The following is a 23,003-nucleotide window of genomic DNA, read 5'->3' as shown; positions in this document are numbered from 1 at the left end:
CCCAAAGCAAGACAGAGCACTAATCGGACAGCTTAACCATTGCAAACCAACACCTGAAATCCGTGGCAGAGATTGGGCAGTTAAAAGCCATCCTCCATCCCCACATTCTGGACTTAATTTCAGCAACCAACTTATCTTTACTCCACTTCTTTTGGTTAAACTTGCATTCGTTTCTCTCTTTCCAAATGCACCAGATTGTACAAATCCAAACTCCGGAAAGAAAAGAAACATCCTCCTTGTTACCAAGATTGGTGAAAGCTAACAGATTTTCCTTTGCTTTTTGTTGGCTTGCTGCTTGTTTCCCAATCCAAAGGAAAATCTCCTTCCAAATTTCATCTGACTTGGAGCATTCAAAGAAGAGGTGGTCGATAGATTCAGCCTTCGTTTTGCAAAGAACACATGTTGCCTACGTGTTTGTGATCACCACATTTCTTTTTTGAAGATTGTCGCACGTTGTCAACCTCCCTTTCAGCACTTTCCATGCTGTTGTGGCAGCCTTAAAAGTAGCTGGGGCTTTCCAAATCTGCTTCCATTCGAACACTTCTCGGCTAGAGCTGGAGGGATTTGTCTCAAGACACAAAGACTTGTAAGCCGTCTTGACGGAGAAAACTCCGTTTGGAGATGCTTTCCACCTCCAGCCGTCTGTTTCACCTGCCACCACTTGAAATTTTCTGATGATAGAAAGAAGGTCAGAAAGTTGGTCAAGTTCTCTCCCCGAGAGTTCCCGATTCCACGAAAAATCCCAACACCACTACCCCTCAACCCAAACTCTCGTATTGTTAATAAACCCACCTTGTTTGGTGCTAAGATAGAAGAGTCTAGGGAAAGCCTCCGCCAGACTCCTCTCCCCTGCCCATTGATGTTGCCAAAACAGAATCGATTCATTTTAGTTTCAATTTTTAATGATTTTTAATGATTAAGATTAATTTCAATTTTTCTTTTATATATTACTTATAATTTAAGGAAGATTAAATAAGTAAATTTATAATTGAACGTAATATGTAGTGCCTTTATTAATAAATTTTAGTTTATTTATGCTATCACGTTCATTGTTCTTTAAACAATATACAAGATATGAATGAAAGATCAATCATTTTCTTGAATTCGATATTTTAAAAAAATTTAATATATCTCCAACTACCAATAGAAAATAATTTATCCTCTAAGATATTATTTAAAGAATCTAGGTCAATTGATGCCACTTACTATGCTTGCACAATTTTATTCTTCTTTTCGTTAGCTAGTAGACGTATACCTCAAAATGAAATTGATACTTTTATATTTTAGAATTATAATTCATACACATCTACAATAATGCATATTAAGTGATTTGAATCCTAAATTTACTTTATTTATATATATATAGATAAAAATCTTACCAATTTGAGTTACTATTTGCTGTCAACTCAAATTGATACCTACGTCTAAAATCTATGAGTTTATTATTGAAAAATAGTTTTGTCTTCTTCGTCAAGCGTCATAATCCAAGATCTATAAATAATAACCCTTTTTGATTTTATATAAAAAGTATTTAGTTAAATCAATTTTTCTGTTTGTTTTTTCCTGTGTGAGGAAGCATTTGGTCATTTCACAAGAAAAGAATATCTTTTTCGATCTTTAACGGTCAATAACCAACTTATCTTTTTTGTTTAATAAATGGCATAGATATTCTCTAGAGAATAACTTTTCATGTGAGATTAAAAATCGACCGTTGATCTCGAATATAATCATCTGATCAGAACCGTGTGGATGAAATTTTCTGCAGTTTTCTCAACTCCCTTTGCACAGCTAATCCCATCTACCCTTTTTATTTAATACTATTTTTTTGCAATAAAATTCTGATAATACTAAACTCCAAAATGAAATAATTAGCAATGTTGACTTACATTAGCAGAAAATATATTCTAACAACAAAGATCTTTAAAGCAGATTTTCTGGTTATGCGATTGAAGTTTGATTAATTAATTAACTGAATTGACCATGATATCACAAAGTATTAATATTGAACAAGAATTCAATTTAATCATTAAATGTGTTCAAGATAGTTAAAGAAAATCTCAATTTCTTGGTTGTATGGTTATGTGGAGAATCGGAATAAAATTATAGACGTAGTGGAGAGACTTTACAGAATTTAATTTAAAATTATAGTAATTATAACTACTCATTAAGACGATACATATACACACACAGATTTTGCATGTTTTAATACATACTCTACTACCAGGTTTTGATTTTTTTTTTTCTAGAAGAAAAGTGAAGAAAAAAAATATTTCATGTGAAAGCAAAATGACAAATTGATTTTATCAACTAGCTAGTTTGACTAATTAATTTCATCTATCTCCAAAACTAGAAAGACTATACGAGTATACGACCGTCTTTAGTTGATGAATCGACCAATACAATGCTACTTTAGATACACAAAAACTTGGATACAATCAGGTGTATCATATAATAGGATTGACCCGCACTTAGATCATGACCCGCATTTTTATTCGAACTCGTATTATGAGTTTATGACACAAATCATGTAAATGACACTATTCAGTTATACAAATGACAGTGATTATAATTGACACTATTCGATTATATAAATAACACTGTAACATTCTAAAATATTATAGTGTCATTTTCAATCATATAGTGTTATTTAAAATATTATAATGTCATTTTCAATCTTATAGTGTCAATTATAAAAAGTGTCATTTATATTTCTAAATAGTGTCAATTATACACAGTATAGGATCATTTATACACAGTGTCATTTGTATAATCGAATAATATTATTTATACGATTTAAATCAAGATGCGGGTTCGAATCAGGATGCAGGTCAGAGTCTGAGTGCGGGACAACCCGATTATACAATACACTCGATTGTACTCAAAACCATCTCTTTTGAAAATATAAGACCATAAATTCCAACTATTAATACAAACCATTAAATTTTGGAAATAAATAGAAATCGAGTTTGTAATTGTGCATATTTAGAATTCCAAGATACGCAGGTAAAATCTACTGACATACATTAATTTTGTTTTACATAAGATATATTAATAAATACTACTAGCATTATTTTCCATTTTCAATCAACGTTATTGCAAGTATATTTATTTTTTTTTTAGACGATTGCATATATTAATCTTAGTTGGATTACAATTATGGTTTGACTGTGGAACAACTACATGCATAATTGTAATCTTTCAAACAGCTAATTAATAAAAGATTATAGACAATGTTTATGAGTCAGAAATTAAGCAATAATTCCAAACGGTAGATGGAATAATTATAATTTTGGGAAACTTAGTAGATGTGCATTTGACCTACAAATTAATGAATTATCATGTATATATTGCATTTTCTTTTTTAAATAATAAATAAATAAAATTCACAATCATTTTCCGACGCTGCATTAGAGGAAAGAGAGAGTGCTATGGTTAATTATTTTTTAGCTAATTTCGCTGCATGGTCTGATGGTGCAATGATCTGGAAGTAGGATTTCCCCTCCTGGCTTACAAATATTATTCATCGTGATTAATATATTTCCATTGATTTCCCCTAAAAATATATATTTAATTTTATTTCAAAAATTTCCCGCAAAATGTGACGATAACGTATAAAGTCCACCCACGTTATAATCATAATAAATTTTGCAAATAATTGCACATGCAATTTGCTTGAACTAGATTATTTTAATAGATTCGTTGGTTTTCTTTAAAAAAAAGTTAGGTGTGTGTACAATTAATTAAGAGATCATTAAGTAGCACTACCATTAAAAATCATAGGATTGCTTAACTATAACTCAAACAAAAGTCATAATTTCCCCCAACAACAATTCAAGAACTTTAAAGTAAGGACAAAATGTATTTTTAGTCTTGTTATTTTTAATTTAGTCACGTAATAATTTCATGACAAAAGATTAGTACTCACATGCGATTTTTAAAAAATGTCCAACATCAATTATTTTTGCTCTGACTTCAGTACTAATTTCTGTTGGAGAACACAAATTTTGGGGTTTCGAGCATACAAATAAAAGGGGTATTGATACATAAATATTCAAATTTTCTCTATTTTTTTATTTTGTATCCTAATTTTAAGATCTACTTATAAATACTTGAATTTTGTACCCGAAATTTTTTACCTCCACATCGTTGCTGACATATGATATGACAGCTCAATTGACATCCCAGAATCTACAATTCCATGTTCTAGATCCCACATCGACACAAATTTATAGGCTTCATTATGTACTTCAAACTTCGCGCTCAATCCGCCTGACATGTCAGCAACAATTTGGGGGGTAAAAATGTTTCGGGTGCAAAAAAAAAAAAACAAAGTTTAAGTATTTATAGGAAGATTTTAAAATTAGGATGCAAAATTATAAAATGAAAAAAATTCGAGTATTTACATACCAATACCCAAAATAAAAATGGTTAATTGCCTATAAATACACGAACTATACTCAAATTTTGGTTTTTGACCAAATCTATTTTTTTGGTCAAAAAATACATAAACTTTTATATTTTTGGAATTTGACCGGTGCTGAAAGTTCGTCGGCTAATAAATTGATTGTCTGAATTCTGATGGGCAATCCGAAGATACCGTTAGAAAGCTCTTAATGTTATCTTTCTAATGATACTTATATTGTTGAGTTTTGATAACCGGAAGTGGTAAAAAAAATGGCATGAAAGTCGAGGTCACGAAACTCTATATTTTTTCTTTTTTTCGACAATTTCCGATTACCAAAACCCAACAATATAAGTATCATTACTTATATTCTTTGGCCGGGCGCGCTACCCTGGTTAAAGCAGTCCTGCAAGCCATTCCGGTTTTTCAGCTTTCCTTTTATTTTATCCCAAAAACTATTGTGAAAAAGCTCAACTCAGCGTGTCGAAAATTCTTTTGGGGATGAGGGGTTGGTGACGAAATTACGGGGAATATTGCTTGGATTAAATGGAGTGACTTGTGTGTCAACAAATATTCTGGAGGTTTGGGGTTCAGGAACCTTGAATGGTTTAACAATGTCCTGGTGCTGAAGTGGTTGTGGAGGTTTTCGGAGGATGGGGACTCACTGTGGGCTAAGATCGTTAAATCCACTTCTGGAGAACTGATCTGGGGGGACGATGGAGGCTGTCAGTTGAGAGAAAGAAGAGGTTGCGGGGGATGGTGGCCGAGAATTATTGAGAAGGTTAGGGGCAGGGAGGCGGGATGATTTATGGAGAACATCTCACGAAGGATTGGGGAAGGCAGGGAAACAAGATTTTGGATCGATTTGTAGGTGGGTGATAAACCGCTTAGGTTTGTCTTTTCTCGTCTGTTCAACTTGTGTGTTAGCAAGAATACGACAATTGCAGAGTCCGGGAGTTGGGTAGAAGAGGTGTGGGAATGGAATTTTCAGTGGAGAAGAGACCTATTCGAGAGGGAGATTGAAATGGTAGAAGCCTTAAAATCTTTTATCTCAGCCTGTTCTCCTCGCGTTGGTTTGAAAGATGGTTGGGATTGGAAGGCAACGAAGGATAGAAGGTTTTCAACAAAATCTGCTTATGAGGTCCTTGAGGCGTCTAGAAATGAAGCACCCCTTTTGACTACCCATAATGAGACGTTTGGGAATATTTGGAACGCTCTGGCTCCTTACAAGGCAAGAGTTACAGCTTGGAGATGCCTTCGCAATAGATTGGCAACTTGTGATAACCTCATCAAGAGGAAGGTGGCGCTGCAGGCGGAGGATAGCTGGTGTAATTCATGTGTGGCGCATGAAGAAACAGCGGTGCACCTTTTCCTCCATTGTCCAAAGGCCGAACAGGTGTGGGACCTCATTCAACAGTGGATAGGGCAGAGGACGGCGAGACCCCAAGGTATTCTGCAACATTTCTCTATCTTTGCTCACGGTGGAAAAGGGAAAAGCAGTAGGAAGTTCCTCAAGGCGCTGTGGATTTGCACGATTTGGCTGATCTGGAAGAATAGGAATGTGAGCAGATTTGAAGGAAAGGTTTGGGATGCCCAACAAATGGTTTTAGAGATCAAAGGAAGAATGTGGAGCTGGAACCAGACTTTTGGTATCGTCGTTTCAGATGCAATTTTTTCGAAGTGGTGCTCCCGTGAGTTCACAACTTCTTTCTTGTACTAGTTCTCGGTACCTCTGGTACCTCTGTTTTAATAAATTTTCCCTTCTTTTCTCGATCAAAAAAAAGAAAGACAACGTCAATAGCTTTCCAACTGTACCTTCAGATTGGCCATCATAATTCAGTCAATTAAGTTATTAGCCAACGAACTTTTGAGGTCATGTCAAATTCTAAAAAATTAAAAGTTTATGTATTTTTTTGACCAAAAAAATAGATTTGGTTAAAAATCAAAATTTGGATATAGTATAGTTTGTGTATTTATAGGCAATTAATCCAAATAAAAAACAAGTGTTGAAATATTTATAAACTCACCGAATTTACGATAATTTCGCCGAAAGGATGAATTTTATGAAACTGCTGTGTGTCCAAATATACTTTCAAAGTTTCAATGAAAAAAAATAGAAAAAAATTAATAATAATTGACGGTATGATATGACACGACACAATACTCCTAGAGAGAGTTTTGTTTTTGTTTTTTTTAGAAAGAAAAACTCCAAGTGATCTCGAGTTTTGGCTGAAAGCCCAGTGGAACTAAATGAGAGTTTTATTACAAAAATAATTTTATTTTTATTTTTTATTTTTTGAAGGTATCTATATATGAGCGTTAAATCATTAATGTAGGGCAGATGAAATGCGCTTTTATGTGACATTTGGCCATTGTCGCGAAACACGTGTGGCTGGAGACACGACTTTAAGGTGATGGCTGCGCCGCGATCAGTGGGAGTCTTGCCTGCTGGGAAGCCCACTTAATATCAGCCGTTCAATTTTGTAATAATATAATAGATAAATACTATGGAATGATTCTAATGAAAATAAATAAATATGATGAGAAATAACAATAAATTTAGAATGTTGAATTTTTAAATCTTATTGCTGATATTTATTTGAAGAGGCTAAATTTTAGCTATGTTCAAATTTTGAAGGGAGCGATAATTATTTTTAACTCTTGTATCGTGAATGTATTATACCTGGGTTCCAATTTCATGAGATGATAGAAAATTTTTTTTTTTTTTTGAGTGAATATAATTTAACAGCAAATGCATCATATTTTCACGATCAATGATTGAAAACAGTTTTTCTTTCTCATAATAGTTATGATTCTCAAGAACTCATAGAAAATAAATTAAGAGGTAAGGATGCCCTAGTTGAATTAAAAAATTGTCATGAGTTCCATTTTATTCCACAATATAAAATTTAGGCGAAAAAATTCACACTTATATATAAAATAGGGGGTTACTTGCATATAAATACACGTATTACACTTAAATTTTGATTTCAAAACCAAATTTATTTGTCTTCTAAGAAATAAATAAATTTTTATTTCTTTTGAAATATGATCTGAGCCCAGAGTTTGCTACTAATAACTTGATTGTCCGGAGTCCGATGGGCAATTCGAAAGTACCATTGAAAAGCTCTTATTGCTAACTTTCTAATGATACTTATATCAATGGATTTTGGTCACCGAATGTGATCGAAAAATAATAATACTCTTTCCGTCTCATTTCACTTGGCATACTTTCTTTTTCGGGTTGTACGTGTTTCCTTTTTCAGTAATAAATTTTCAATATAAAAGACATTATACTTTATACTACAATCTTACTATCCTTAATAACCGTGCCGAAAAGAACTAAGCCAAGTGATGTGGGACGGAGGGAGTATGATAGTTGATATCATAAAAATTTACATTTTTTTTCATTTTTCGACCACTTTAGTGACCACATCCCAATAACATGAGCATCGCTAGAGAGCTATCATCAAGATGTTTTCAACTGTACCTTTGAATTTGCTCATCAAATTCCAAACAATTAAACTATTGGTCAATAAATTTTGGTGTCGGACCATATTCCCAAAACTTGGCATACAATGTTTCTTTAGAAATTAGAAATGCAAATTGGATTACTATCAAAATTAGGAACTGAAAATATAATAAGCTCCACCCTAATTAATTCATACATCCCTCCTCGTGCGTAATCCAATAAATATACTTACCTAAAGAAAATAAGGACCACTTGATAAAAATAGACACAATTAATAAATCGAACTTGAATGACACGTGACTTTTATTTCTACCTATTTCCACTCTAGTAAATATTGTTTTCGAACAAAGATTTACTTTACTAGCACATGCAATTTTCGCATTTAAAATGTCATTAAATAGAGTAAAAACCTAATAAAAGTATGAAATACAATAGAAATCTCTTACAATTTCAATCACATCTAAGTAAATTACACGTATAGAAAAGATAGGTAGCCAATAGGGCCTACAAATATACTATAAATTAACATTTGATTACGATTTATACACATTTGTTTTAGAGAAAACATTATAAAATTAATTATTACATAAGAGAAAGATTCGAGTAGCTAGTCGAGTATAATGAAACAAAAAAGCAAACATATTACGTGTGCATTTAATTTTGTGCATTGCTAGTAATATTTTGTTTCCTTCCACAAATTGGAATATATAAAAATGTAATGTTCAATGTATCATAGTTGTATGTCACAATATCATTGTTACTAATTATATGTCGTGTCTATTCAACATAACAATTGCACCTCCAAAAGAAGTCAAAATGCAAAATTTGTCACCAACGTGAAAAAAATCACATAAATTAGACTCTATTTTAACCTTTTCTCATGAGTAGTCTATTTTTTAAATTAATGTTATTTGCACATTAACGAAAATTGAGTGACACGATAGGAATGCAACTATACACACAAATGACACAATATATCAATAAAATAAAATTATAAGTGATTAAAACATAAATAAATATTTTAAAAGTACGAAATCAAGGTGTCAATTGAACCCCCAATAATCTTATTGTTATTTAAACCCCAATCTTTGGACCTTATTACAAATTTGACCTAATTTTAAAACTTTTTAATAATGTCCAAATTTTCAATTTATAGTAAATTCATTTTTTCAGTACGAGATTATACATCCGCTACTCGAAATTTAAAATTGATTGTGAGCATTTGAAGCTTAATGTAAGTTGGCTGGCATTCCACATTGTCAATTTTATTGTTGTACGCTCGGAATGTTATTTAAACCATCAATAAACTTTAAGTCTATCACATCAACTCTTAATTCAATGATGATAGAGCGGCACATTGCCTTGCTCAATTTGCTCGCAATATCTGAAGTCCGGTGTGTTGGACTGAGGATTTGCCTCGTTGGTTAGGCGATATTGTCTTGACGATTCTTCTTGATTTATAATACCTTTCTTTTTTAAAAAAAAAAACTCTTAATTCAATGATTAGTTATTGAACGTTCGACGACCAATTTCATACTAAAAGAACATCGAAAAGCTGCAACATTATTAAAATATCGTGAAAATTGGATATAGTTTTTTAAAAAAAAATCAAAAATTAAGGATTTAAATATTATCTCGACCCACAAATTAAAAATTAAAAGGAAACAGAAATAGAATCTTTATATTAGAGGCTAACTAGCTTTTAGACCGACAAAGATCAAAGTTATTAAGCTGCAGAGTTTATCTTTGTCTGCCATAATTGTCTGAATTTTCTGGTAGTAATCTAAATAACTACCTTCTTTTGTTATCGTCAACTAATTAATAAAGAATTAAACATAAAATTAATCATTTGCAAAAAGGTAAATAAAAAAGAGTAGTGAAATTTAGATAAAATATGTTCAGATAGAAAAAGGTTGAATATTTTAAAAGATTAATTTATTTCAAAAAATTGGTTCATATTAAAAAAGGATTTAATTAGTTTTATTGTTTCCTCAACATTGTAGTTTTTTGTAATTTTGTAATTTTTTTTATTTTGTTGTATTTTTTGTACTTAAAAAAGGATTTAGTTAGCTTTATTGTGTCTCCATATTGTAGTTTTTTGAATTTTTTTTTAATTTTATATCTTTTTTGTAATTAAAAATTAATAAAAATGTAAAGAAAATTACAAAAAAAAAAATCAATGTAGACAAAAGAGTAAAATTAACTATTTTTTATTTTTGCCTAAAAAACTATTTTTTTTATTTTTATTTTGAACCCAAAATTTTAGTAAATTATTTTTTAAAAATATTTAACTATTTTTTTTCGAACATATTTCGTAATATTTGCATTTGTACATAAAAATTACTCCATGTTCACGCTTCTGCCTTCGCTTTTTCTTTTTCTTTTTAATTAGTAATCAAATACTAATTCGAAATTGCAATTATCAAAATCTTGGTTGTGAAGCATTAAATTAAAGCGCACGCGTATCAAAGTAAGCGCAGTGTGTCTGCAATGATGAGTCACTAAACTGCAGAATAACAACAGCACAAAAGAGCTGAACCTGCAGTTGGCAAAATATTTTATTAATAATCCCTCGTTCTCTTAAACATCTTCTTCCTAATTACACGAATTTTAATAAAAATTAATTATATATTTAATAAATAAAAAATAGGTTTCATAAAAGGTATAAATTTAAAAAATAATAATAAGTACAACTATTTACAAAAATAAATTACGAAGGCATTTTGAGGACGAACTAAAAAAAAAAAAAAAGTAAGATGTTTGAAGGACGAAAAAATTAAAATTAAATAAAAATTAAAAAAAATTATCAATAATAAATTAATAATATTAATATTTTTTTTATTGCATTAGCTAGAGCATCCGCAGCGCAAATGCTCCATGCCTCCTCGAGCTGGCACGGAAATAGGGGGAGAGCTAGCGTGCCTACACGGCTCGTGCTGAGCACGATGCTTGGTGCCGGGCACGAAGGGCGGAGGTGTTTGGTGACTGGTGTGTCGAGCACACGCGTCTAAAAGAAATAAATTGAAAATCCGACTGTGTTTTGGCTTTTTTCTTCGCTCCCCTCTTTTTTTACCGTTGCAGCAACGACTTTTTACTTTTTTTAACTTTATTTCCTCTATAATTTTTTTTAATCAGGAAAAGGAGAAATTTTATAAAAACCGAAGGCACCAGAGTTACCAAAAAACAGATCAAGAATACAGAGAGGAAAACAGAGAATAACAAAAAGGAAGAAGGAAATAAAATTCGATGTAGGAACGGCTTCAATTCTCAAAACTGACGGCTGAGAACCATGATCTAAAATCTGAAGAGGATGACTTTTGGTTGTAAGCCTACAACCAGCCCCAAATCCTTGATTTAATCTCTGCAACCAATTTTTCTTGTACCCAACTTCCTTGGTTAAATATGCTATCATTCCTTCCTTTCCAGATGTACCATGCAGCACCAATCCATACTCCGAAAAGAAATTTACCTTTTTCTTGCGCCCAAGATTTGTGAAGGCGAAAAGGTGGTCTTTCGTATTACATCTAATTCACAATTTTCCCACATTCAACACAACCTTCCTCCATTCTCAAGCTATTCTCTCACTTTTTTCTTCTCAATTTGTTCTCTAAAACAATAGAGAAAGGTTTCGACGATTTTTTCAAGAATTATTCTCAAGATGCGGGTGTGCCGAGTACCAATCCGATGATGGGGTTCGCCCCTTTCTCTGAAGCGTCCAACGTGTTCAAGGCCGGCAGTCTTCCACCCCCCGACGAACCCACCGCCCGTCGTCGACACTGACGAAGTCAAGCCAAAGGCTTGATCAAAGGGCTTTTATTAATTTTGAAATTTTATACTTTCATTTAGACAATCAATATTACTAATGTACTTTATAACACGCATTGATTTGGAATATATATATATATATATATATATATATATATATATATATATATATATATAGGGTTAGGTTATATTGAGAAGCTCAAATGTGTTGAGAAGTTGAGAAGCAATTTAGTAGATGAACATGCCAATAAATTTTTATGAACACGAGTTTGATCTGGGGTTCGATCATTGGCGGTGACGTATTTTTTAACAAATTAAATAGATTCGTATGTTCGTCAGTTATATTTGGTATGTTCAAATAATTTATTGATATAGGGTCTAATTACCATGTTCATCAAAATGTACTAACATGTTCATCTATTACATTGCTTCTCAACTTCTCAACACATTTGAGCTTCTCAATTGAACCACTCCCTATATATATATATATATATATATATATATATATATATGAAATAATTGGTAAAAGATTATTTTATCATATACTCCCTCCGTCCCGCTTCAAATAACTAAAAAACATAGGGAACGAAGATTAAATGATGTGTGATAAAGGTGTAAAGTGGCAGTGGAACCATTCAAAAAGCAGTGTTAAATATTTTTAAATTTAGATAGGTCATTCGAAGTGGGACGGAGGGAGTATTAAATAATCTTTTCTATTTATAGTAATAAATTAAAATTACATACTATAATATAAATAAAAAATAAATTAGAAATAAAATAAAATCAAAATACTAAAAAATAAAGAACATAAAATAAAATCAAAAGATTTTGATTTTTATAGAATATAAGATAAGAAGAATAAGAAGTATGATAGAGAAAAATAATTTTGAGTAATTTTTTTTAACTTGTATAACTTTTTAATCTTAAATTATTTTATCGTATACATATCAAATTAAAGCATTGGTCACGATTTTTAATTTGATATACATATTGAATATTTTATCATTACTCAAATTATATTATTTATTAAAAAAATGAAAGCGAAAATAAATAGAAAAAGAAGAGAGATAAAAACCAACAATATTTGAATTGTGGAAGAGAATAAATTTTAAAAATTGGCGGAACAAAGTAGCCGTTATAACTGTTTTTTAATATATAGATGTACGATTTTTAAATTTTGATACAAAAAACATATCATGTACTATAAATTATAACCCTATCATATAACTTTAACACATTTATTTTCTTCAGTCTTCTAATACATTGATAAATAGGAGAGATTTACACTCTTTAGAAAATATTGAGGGGCTAACAGCCTAAAATCAAAATATAAGGAGGTAAATATATGTGTTAAAGAGTTACTCCATCTGTCCACGAAAAAAAGTCATACTTAGTCTATGTTTTTGTCCACGAAAAAGAGTTATATTTAACTTTTTAAACTATCACATCATACTTTTTTTTCTCTATATTTAATTATAAATTATACTTTTATTCAATTTTTTAACTAATAATATACTTTTATTCTATTTTTGTACTAATACTACTCCTACAAATTGTACCTTTATTCTACTTATAATAACTTTAATAATTTTATTAAAACTCGTATTCACTCTCAAACGAAACTCTATTAGATAGAAATATATAATAGGGGGTATTTGCTACTTTGTCCTTCTATTAAAGTCATCTTTTTCCTTTTTGTTTTTGTTTTTGTTTCCTGAACTAAAATTTAAAAATGGCACCGTACGTGATTTAATTTTCATTTTTTGCTTTGTTTAGAAGACAAATTCAGCAACACAACACAACACAACACATACACTAACAATTAGCTAGTAATAAACTATTAATAGCTGTGTTTTTGTTGTAAATATATCTTCTAGATATATCTTATGTGTGTTGACCAAGAAACCTAGAGGGAGAATAACACTTGACATCTTCAAGCCACCGGAGTTGACTGTCCTCCGTTCACACCGGACGTGTGTGAACGTTCACACCGGACGTGTGTGAACGTTCACACCGGACGTTCACACTTGGTTTAACACCTATAAATATGGGTGTGTTGTGAACTTCATAATAACGATATTTGTATTCTCTACTATATTCTCTCGCTTCTCTCTAGTTTATAACACGTTATCAGCACGATGCTCTAATCCTCTCATCTTCCTTCGATCGTAAAAGGATTGGAGGTATGCCCTAGGAAAGAATTGTGTCTTTCCAATAAGGTACGACTAATTTTCTTTTCATCTGAATTTCAATCCGTATAATTTTAGTAATCATCTAAATCCAGACGAAAGAAACTTTGAAGTATTAGAATATTATACTGTTTAATATGTTTATATCAATAAATTGGCTTGGAAATAACCAGAAAACGGAATCATGGTAACATATATGCTTTGCATAAAAGAGATTGTTATTGAAATTTGTGCAAATTCCCCTTATATTTGTGGTTTGATGCAAATATGTTATATTTGTTTATTACAAATGATATAATTTTCGTTATTCTTGAAGAAATACAAATAATCCTAAAAGTTATATTTTGATGCTATTAAAATAGCATTTGTTTGAGCATATTAAATTAGTGATGCATTTCGAATGATATTGATCTTAATCATTCCACCAAACAAAAGTGAATTTTGATTGGAATTTGGAGGATATAAAGTAAATTTTTGATCTGTACTTAGAGGGAATATGTCATTTTATGTAAACTTGTATTTGATGTGGTATAAAAAGTCAATGTGAAATAGTAGATTTTAGAAAAATAATAAAGAAAAATATGAAAAGTTCACGCAAAATAGAAGACTATTTTGATAATTGGAGACATAATAGATTCGCCCGATTATGTTAAAAAGATATGATGCCAATAGATTTAATCTCAATATTTTTGTGCACCCTTTCGGTGAGATGACAAACATATATAATTGAGTTTTAATTTACTTTGTTTGTTAAGAGTGCAATATTTGATTGGATCTTATTCTACAAAATCTTGAATATGATTTACTACTACGTGGCAATTCTTGTTTCATATTATTTTATATAATCAGTAAACTTCGATGTTCTACTACTTGAATCACTATTGACATTATCATGTATTGGGAAATTTTTTAATTCATAGTGGATATATACTTTGTATATTATATATATACAACGTATTTTTTTTAAATAATCTTGAAAAACTCATTGATGCTATTCAAATAGCACAAGTAGTATTCCTGAAGAATATTACATTCAAGATCTTAAATTGATGCTATTAAAGTAGCACAAGTAATATTCCTGAAGAATATTACATGCTCTAAGAGCAAGTAAATTAAATATTTGGATAACATATCCTTGAATCTTTATCTATTTGATTCATATTGTTGCTCCCGATGTAGCACAATCAATATTCCATGAAGAATATTACATACTCTTCAAGAGCAATCCATATTACATGCTCTTGAAAATTAGACCTTGAAGGTCAAACGGCCCTAGAGGCCGAATGGTTGTACTCTTTTTCCCTTACTAAGTTTTTTCCTACGAGGTTTTCTTAGTTAAGGTTTTTAACGAGGCAACTAGTGTAATATATGAGTAAATATATATATCTTGTACTCTTTTCCTCTACCGAATTTTTCCCATAGGGTTTTTGCGGAGAGGTTTTTAACAAGGCATGAATATATATACATTAATATCATATGAAATCTTGTGATATTTGTCTTGGAAAATAAATACACATATTATTCTTCAAAAGAAGAAGTATTTCCTTGAGTTGACATTAGATGAGAATAATGTTAACACAATATCAGGTGCATCCAACATCATTGAAGGCTCCGAAAGAGCTTGTATCATTTTGCCAAATGATACTAAATTAGATATTGAAAATGCCCTGCACTTTAGTAAGTAACTTACTAAGTTTCAAGGATATCCGAAATAATGGATACCACATCGAGACAATTATGTGAAAGGTAGAAATGAATATCTTTGCATAAATTCTTTTGTTTCAGGCTATAAGCTGACAAAAGAAAAATTAGCAACACTACCTTCTGGAATGTATTACACATTCATAAAAGCAATTGAGACAAACCATTTCATGAACGTAAAGTTCAATGATACAAAAAGCTTTAAGCTTTGGCATGATAGGTTTGGACATCCTGGAGCGACTATGATGCGCCGAATAATCAATAATTCATATGGGCACAATATAAAGAATCAAAAGATTCTTTCTACAAAGGAATTCTCATGTGATGCTTGTGCGCAAGGCAAGTTAGTCATTAGACCTTCATATACGAAGGATAATACTGAATCTCCATATTTCTTAGAAAGAATTGAAGGAGACATTTATGGACCTATACATCCACCTTGTGGACCTTTTCGATAATTTATGGTATTAATTAATGCCTTTTATAGATGGTCCCATGTATGCTTGCTTTCTACTAGAAATGCAACATTTGCTAGACTACTTGCTCAAATCATAAAATTAAGAGCTCAATTCCCAGACAATTCAATTAAAAGAATTCGTCTTGATAATGCTGGTGAGTTTACATCTCAAGCATTTGATAACTATTGTATGGCTATTGGAATTGAGATTGAACATCCAGTAGCTCATGTCCATACTCAAAATGGTTTAGCGGAATCATTTATTAAACGTCTTCAAATTATTGCTAGACCATTACTTATGAAATCAAAACTACCAACTACTGTTTGGGGTCATGCCATATTACATGCTGCAACATTAGTTCGACTAAGGCCATCAGCAAATCATGAATACTCCCCAATGCAAATTATATTTGGCCGAGAACCTGATGTTTCTCACTTACGAACTTTTGGTTGCGCGGTTCAAGTCCCAATTGCAACCCCCACAACGAACAAAAATGGGTCCCCAACGAAGACTTGGGATATATGTTGGATTTGATTCACCATCGATTATAAGGTATCTAGAACCTTTAACAGGTGATTTATTTACTGCACGTTTTGCAGATTGTCATTTAGATGAAATGACATTTCCAACATTAGGAGGAATAAATCTACATCCAGAAAAGCACAAGGAAATCTCTTGAAATGAGAAAAACTTATCACATTTTGATTCTAGAACAAATCAATGTGAACAAGAAAATGAAAAGATCATTCATTTGCAAAATATTGCAAATCAAATTCCTGATGCTTTTGTAGATACAAGAAAAGTGACACAATCTCACATACATGCTGCAAATACTCTAGCTAAAATTGATGTCCCTGAAGGACAAATAGATTTGGCAGCAAATGAGTCCAAAATTCGTCAAAAACGTGGTCGACCAGTTGGTTCCAAAGATTCTATGCCTAGAAAAAGAAAGGGGCAAGATGGAAACCAAACAATGACGAAAACGACTAATCAATCAAATGAAAGTGATGTAATTCCTGAAGAATTACAAGTATCTGAAAATCATGAGATCTCAATAAATTATTTACATCAGATACTAGAGAGAGAAAATATCATTGTTGATGATATATTTGCCTTTAATATAGCTCTTGAAGTTTTAAATATCAGGATCCTGAACATACATCTGTTGCTAAATGCAAACAGAGACTTGATTGGCCAAAGTGAAAAGAAGCTATAGAAAGGGAATTAAATTCCTGTGATAACCGGAAAGTATTTGGGCCTATAGCCTTAACTCCGGAATCTAAAATCCCTGTTGGATATAGATGGATTTTTGTTAGAAAGAGAAACGAGAAAAATGAAGTTACGAGATATAGAGCAAGACTCGTAGCACAAGGTTTCTCACAAAAACCAGGAATTGATTATGAGGAAACATACTCTCCAGTAATGGACGCTATTAGTTTTAGATTTTTGATTAGTCTGGCTGTGTCACAAAGGCTTGATATGCGCCTTATGGATGTAGTGACTGCTTATTTATATGGGTCATTAGATACTGACATATATATGAAAATTCCTGAAGGATTTAAAATGCCTGAAGGATTTCAGTCACAACCCAAAAGCATGTATTTAATTAAACTGCAAAAATCGTTGTATGGGTTGAAACAGTCTGGTCGTATGTGGTACAATAGACTGAGCGAGTATCTTTTGAAAGAAGGATACAAGAATGATGATATCTGCCCTTATGTTTTCATTAAGAAAACCGAAAGTGGATTTGCAATCATAGCAGTTTATGTTGATGATTTAAATTTAATTGGGACTCCTGAAGAGCTCAATAAAACTGCTGAATATTTGCAGAAAGAATTTGAGATTAAAAATTTGGGAAAGACGAAGTTTTGTCTTGGTTTGCAAATGGAACGTATCCGTGGAGGAACGTTTATCCATCAATCCACATATACAGAAAAAGTGTTAAAACGCTTCTATATGGATAATGCACATCAATTAGCATCACCAATGGTCGTTAGATCTCTTGATACTAAGAAAGATCCATTTCGACCAATTGAAGAGGGTGAAACGATACTTGGTCCTGGTCCTGAAGTACCATATCTAAGTGCAATTGGAGCATTGACTTATCTGGCTAATAATACTAGACCAGATATAGCTTTTTCTGTTAATCTTCTAGCAAGATTTAGCTCTGCACCCACTTTGAGACATTGGAATGGTGTTAAGCACATTCTACGTTATCTAAAGGGTACCATTGACCTTGGATTATATTATCAAGAAAATTCTGATAATACTCTAGTGGGGTATTCGGATGCAGGATTTTTATCCGATCCACATGAAGCTAAGTCACAAACTGGATATATTTTCACATGTGGTGGAACTGCTATATCATGGAAGTCTGTGAAACAAACCTTGACTGCAACATCCTCAAATCATTCTGAAATCATTGCAATCCACGAAACAAGTCGAGAATGTGTATGGTTGAGAAATGTGACGAGTCATATCCAAGAGTCGTGCGGGTTAGCTTCATCAAAGGCCAAACCAACTGTTTTATATGAAGACAATGCTGATTGCATCGCGCAACTCAAGGAAGGATACATCAAAGGAGATAGGACGAAGCATATTTTTCCAAAGCTCTTCTACACACACGACCTTCAAAAGGGTTACGATATCGACGTGCAACAAATTCGCTCAAGTGAAAATCTGGCGGACTTATTCACCAAGGCATTACCAACATCGACATTCAGAAAGTTGGTACACGAGATCGGCATACGTCGACTCAAAGATATTCAATGATCTCAAGTTCAGGGGAAGCAGTTGTACTCTTTTTCCTTCGACTAGGTTTTGTCCCATTGGGTTTTCCTAGCAAGGTTTTAATGAGGCAACATTTTTTAGGGATTGGTCAATCAAGGGGAAGTGTTGTAAATATATCTTCTAGATATATCTTATGTGTGTTGACCAAGAAACCTAGAGGGAGAATAACACTTGACATCTTCAAGCCACCGGAGTTGACTGTCCTCCGTTCACACCGGACGTGTGTGAACGTTCACACCGGACGTGTGTGAACGTTCACACCGGACGTGTGTGAACGTTCACACCGGACGTTCACACTTGGTTTAACACCTATAAATATGGGTGTGTTGTGAACTTCATAATAACGATATTTGTATTCTCTACTATATTCTCTCGCTTCTCTCTAGTTTATAACAGTTTTAGCTTTTTTTATTAGGCTATTACATTGTTTTTGAGAGAGAGTATTTGCTAGTGCATCGATATGTCATATGCGTAATATGAATATGTCTACGTGTTATTCTATTTCACGCCGAGTTCGTTGATACAAAATTCTTTTAATATAAGTAGATTTTTATGCTATTTATATTATATGATATTGCATGGAAATATCTATACTATATTAAAAAGGGAGTTCTCAATTTCAAATCATTTGAAATTGATTTCAATGGCAATTTTGAAAATAATTTTAACATGAAGGTTATGAGTTAAATGATCCATTCACAATCCCACTATCTCTCACTCACATTCTCCCATATCTAATTCACGGAAGGTTTATTTACAATTCTATAATTTATAAAAAGGTTGACTTTATTTTTCTTTAACTTTTTATTTCTGTGTTTTATTTTTTTTTAAATTATGGAATTCGCTTAATTATAATATATTTAATATGCATATCAAATTAAAGATCACGATAAGAGCTTTAATTTGATATATCTTATGTAAATATTTATTTAAAGAAAGATAAATATATTTTCTAAATTTCTGAGGAACTAGTACTCTATCATAACAGCCGCTGCCGATCGCTGAGCTTCTCTTCGGCGCTCCGGTGGAATCGCGGAGTTGAGTGGCGGTCACCTGCCTGTCTCAGAGCTCAGATCAGGACTGATTCACCTGCTCTCGAACGCAAGATCGCTACCATGGATGAGCATGACTTAAGGAGAAATAGTTAATATTAACCCGCCCGCCGCGTTGCCCAACCGCTGCTCGCTCGATGCCACCACCTCCTTCTGCCCTTGGTCCGTCGCCGGCAGCCGAGATCCTTTGCTGAACGCCCCGATCTTCGCCCCTTACACGCTCCCAATCCCGATCCCAGCAGCCGTTTTCAGCAAATTCGAAGAAGCCAGATTTACAAGTTTCAGAATTCAGACTCGAAAATCGGAGGAAAGTAATTTTCAACAAGATTTACAAGAAGACCTGCGACACCACCACTTCATCGTGCTCGCGACGACGCCGACTCGCCTCTGGAAACGGGAGTTGCAGGCCATCAACCACCAACTTTAAAAGAGAGACATCAGCTGCCGCAGATCACGATCGGCTCTCAGCTGACCTTCGTAGCAGACCTCCGTAGCAGATCTCCGCAGCAGCAGACAGGTGCCGCTCCCAGCAGACCTCCGATCGGCTCCCAGCAGACCTTCACAGCAGCAGACCTCCGTAGCAGATCCAGCAGACCTCCGTAGCAGATCGGCGCCGATCTTCAATCGGCTCTCAGATCCGATGCCGATTGTGCCTCCAGAATACTGATTGTGCTCTGGTTTCTCCCAGATCTCGAGAACTTTCTCCGCGGCGACGATTTTCCTCTCTACGGTACAGTTACGGTTACGTTTCTCGACTGCTTGGTTGTTCAGTATGGTTCTGTGAAATTGGATTGAACCGATGTGATTCTATCTGCTGTCAAATTAACATTGGTGGTGTAAATGGAATGGAGAGAGGTGAGGAAACGAAGGGCTGGCCAACCTTTTTCCGAGAGAATACCAACAAGACATCAAAGATACCCAAACCCTAGGAACACAAGCCTCAGTTCGAGAAGAACCTTTAATGGAACAGACGGTGGTAGATTTGGGAGGCAATCGACGAGGGGAGAGTGGAATGGGAGGGATAAGGCGATCACCACTTTCTTCGTCAACAATTTGCCAGATGGCTGCAGCGCGGATTTCCTGAGAAGAAAGTTTGCCACGATCTTGGAACCTACCGAAGTTGTTTGTCCAAAAAAGAGGGATTTGCGTGGGAAAGCTTTCGGTTTTGTTAGGTTCGGGGGGGTGAGTTTTCCCGATAAGTTGCTTGCGGATCTTAACACGCTATGGATCGGCAGCTATAAAATCAGGGTCTATAAACCAAGGTTTGAGAAAGAACTGAGGGCTGAAAGGCGGGAGGATCCGAAGCCTGATAAGAGTCAGGAGAAACCTCGTGTTTTTGAGAGAGCGGACAGGAAAGCTGGAATTTCCTTCAAAGATATTCTCACGGGGAACGAAGGAAAGGAGACACGAGCGGAAGAAGTACTTCACTTCAAGCCAACGGATGAGGAGAAAGTTTGGATACAGGGGGCAGTTACCGGTTTTCTGAAAAAGGAGTTCTTGTGGGAAGAGGTCAAAGACGAAATCATGGGAGAATGTTCGGGGAAACTGAAAGTTTCGACAATTGGAGGGAATCTCGTTCTCTTTCAGAGTGCATGCGGAGATCCAACTGAAGAAATCCTTAAAGAGATGGACGAATGGTTTCGGTTCTGGTTCTCGTGGAGTAGGAAATGGAAGATTGGCGATGTTTCGCATCAAAGAGTGGTCTGGACCAAATGGGTGGGTGTGCCTTTACATGCATGGAATCCTCGGTTCTTCAACGATGCATGTGCTAGTTTTGGTGTGGTTCGTAAAATTCATGAAGGTACCGCGACAAAGGAAAAGTTCGATGAAGCCTTCATTCAGGTTGACACGGGCCTCCATTCATGCGACAGACTTTTGGATTGCGTGATCGAGGGGACGTGTTTCAAAATTCGTGTCGAGGAGGTCAGAGATGCACCCAATCTCTGCGTCAGATGTCAGGCGGAGGAGGAGAGGACGGAATCGGACTCCGATTGGTCTTCGGAGGAGGTCTCAACGGGGCCGGCAGATGCTATTATCGAGGATGACGAAAAGCAATTTTACAAAAGCGGCAGCGTTTCATTGTCCCAAGAAACAGTCTCTTCGATTCCAGCATCGTGTGAGGGGGGTACAATCGAGGGCCCAACCGAAGGTCAGTCCAGTAAAGAAGAGGAAGGCCCACATCATCTAGAGAGTGGCCCAGGAGATAAGGAAGCATTTTCGGCCCAACCCTTTTTTGACTCTTGCGGTTTGGTCTCCTCGAGCCCCCAAACAAGTGGAAAATCAGCGTCTCTTTTGGTGGAAGAAGTCACAGTGGGAAGGGAAGATGGATTTGCGGGAGGTCAGGTGGGAGAGAGTTCATCCTGTCAAGTTTTTGCCAAAGAAACGAGGCTTTTAGCCGCGTCTGGATCGGAGAAAGACAAAGAACGCGAGGGCCAACCACGACAGTCAGAAGATAAGGAGAGAAGCATTTTTCTTCAGGAAATCACAGAGAAAGAAACCGCTGGTAAAGCTCTTGAAAATAACAAAAAGAAACAGAGCAAGAAATCGAAGAAGGTGTGCCAAATACAGGGAGATAATAACAGATGGGGAAACTTCATTGCGGATCTGGAAACCGAAAGTTTGGAAATTTGGAAATTAGGGAAGACTTTGGGGCTTTCAAGCAAACTTACAGATCAGGAGATGGCAGCGCAAATTGAGGGCCAAGAGGAAGGCAGCGTGAGGACAGAAGCTGGGAGTAAACCAAGTAAGTGTCCATGAATTTTCTATCATATAACATTCGGGGCCTTGGGAGTATTGGGAAACAGAAAGATGTTAGTGAGATTGTCAAAATGCAAAAGATTGACTTTTGTTGCCTTCAAGAAACAAAAATGACTGAGTTTGATTCCTCGGTGTGTAACTCTTGGTGGGGTATTGATAATTTTGATCTTGTGGTTCGGAATTCTGAAGGGCGGTCTGGTGGTTTGGTTAGTGCTTGGAATAAAAACATTTTCCAAGCTTCTAGCAAATGGGACGTCAGCGGGGCTGTGGTGGTGAATGGAAAATGGGTTCAAGATGATGTTGTGTGCTGCATCATTAATGTCTATGCACCAGTTGGTTCGGAAGAGAAATCTAGACTTTGGGATGTTATAAAAAATATAGTGGAACAAAATGCCGATCGCGGTGTCTGTGTGATGG

General features: G+C 34.2%; 1 protein-coding gene across 1 annotated transcript; it reads left to right on the top strand.

Annotated features, from left to right (window-relative positions):
* Positions 1 to 5,426: 5,426 nt before the first annotated feature.
* Positions 5,427 to 20,624, top strand: LOC131026139 (uncharacterized). The gene is made up of 2 exons (XM_057955908.1): positions 5,427 to 6,093; positions 20,518 to 20,624. Exons 1-2 carry the CDS (start codon positions 5,427 to 5,429, stop codon positions 20,622 to 20,624), a joined length of 774 nt encoding a protein of 257 aa, XP_057811891.1.
* The last annotated feature ends 2,379 nt before the right edge of the window (positions 20,625 to 23,003 follow it).

The sequence above is a fragment of the Salvia miltiorrhiza genome, chromosome 5 (assembly GCF_028751815.1).
Source record: "Salvia miltiorrhiza cultivar Shanhuang (shh) chromosome 5, IMPLAD_Smil_shh, whole genome shotgun sequence".
Taxonomy (NCBI): Eukaryota; Viridiplantae; Streptophyta; class Magnoliopsida; order Lamiales; family Lamiaceae; genus Salvia; species Salvia miltiorrhiza.
The sequence above is the reverse complement of the archived record's forward strand: the minus strand, read 5'-3'. Positions and strand labels throughout refer to the sequence as shown.

What these genes read in the sequence shown, in the direction of transcription:
- LOC131026139 (XM_057955908.1), top strand. Translation starts at nt 5,427, where the DNA reads ATGGTAGAAGCCTTAAAATCTTTTATCTCAGCCTGTTCTCCTCGCGTT. An exon ending in TTTTTCGAAGTGGTGCTCCC is followed by an intron (nt 6,094 to 20,517) that starts GTGAGTTCACAA and finishes GGTTTCTCCCAG; the next exon opens with ATCTCGAGAACTTTCTCCGC.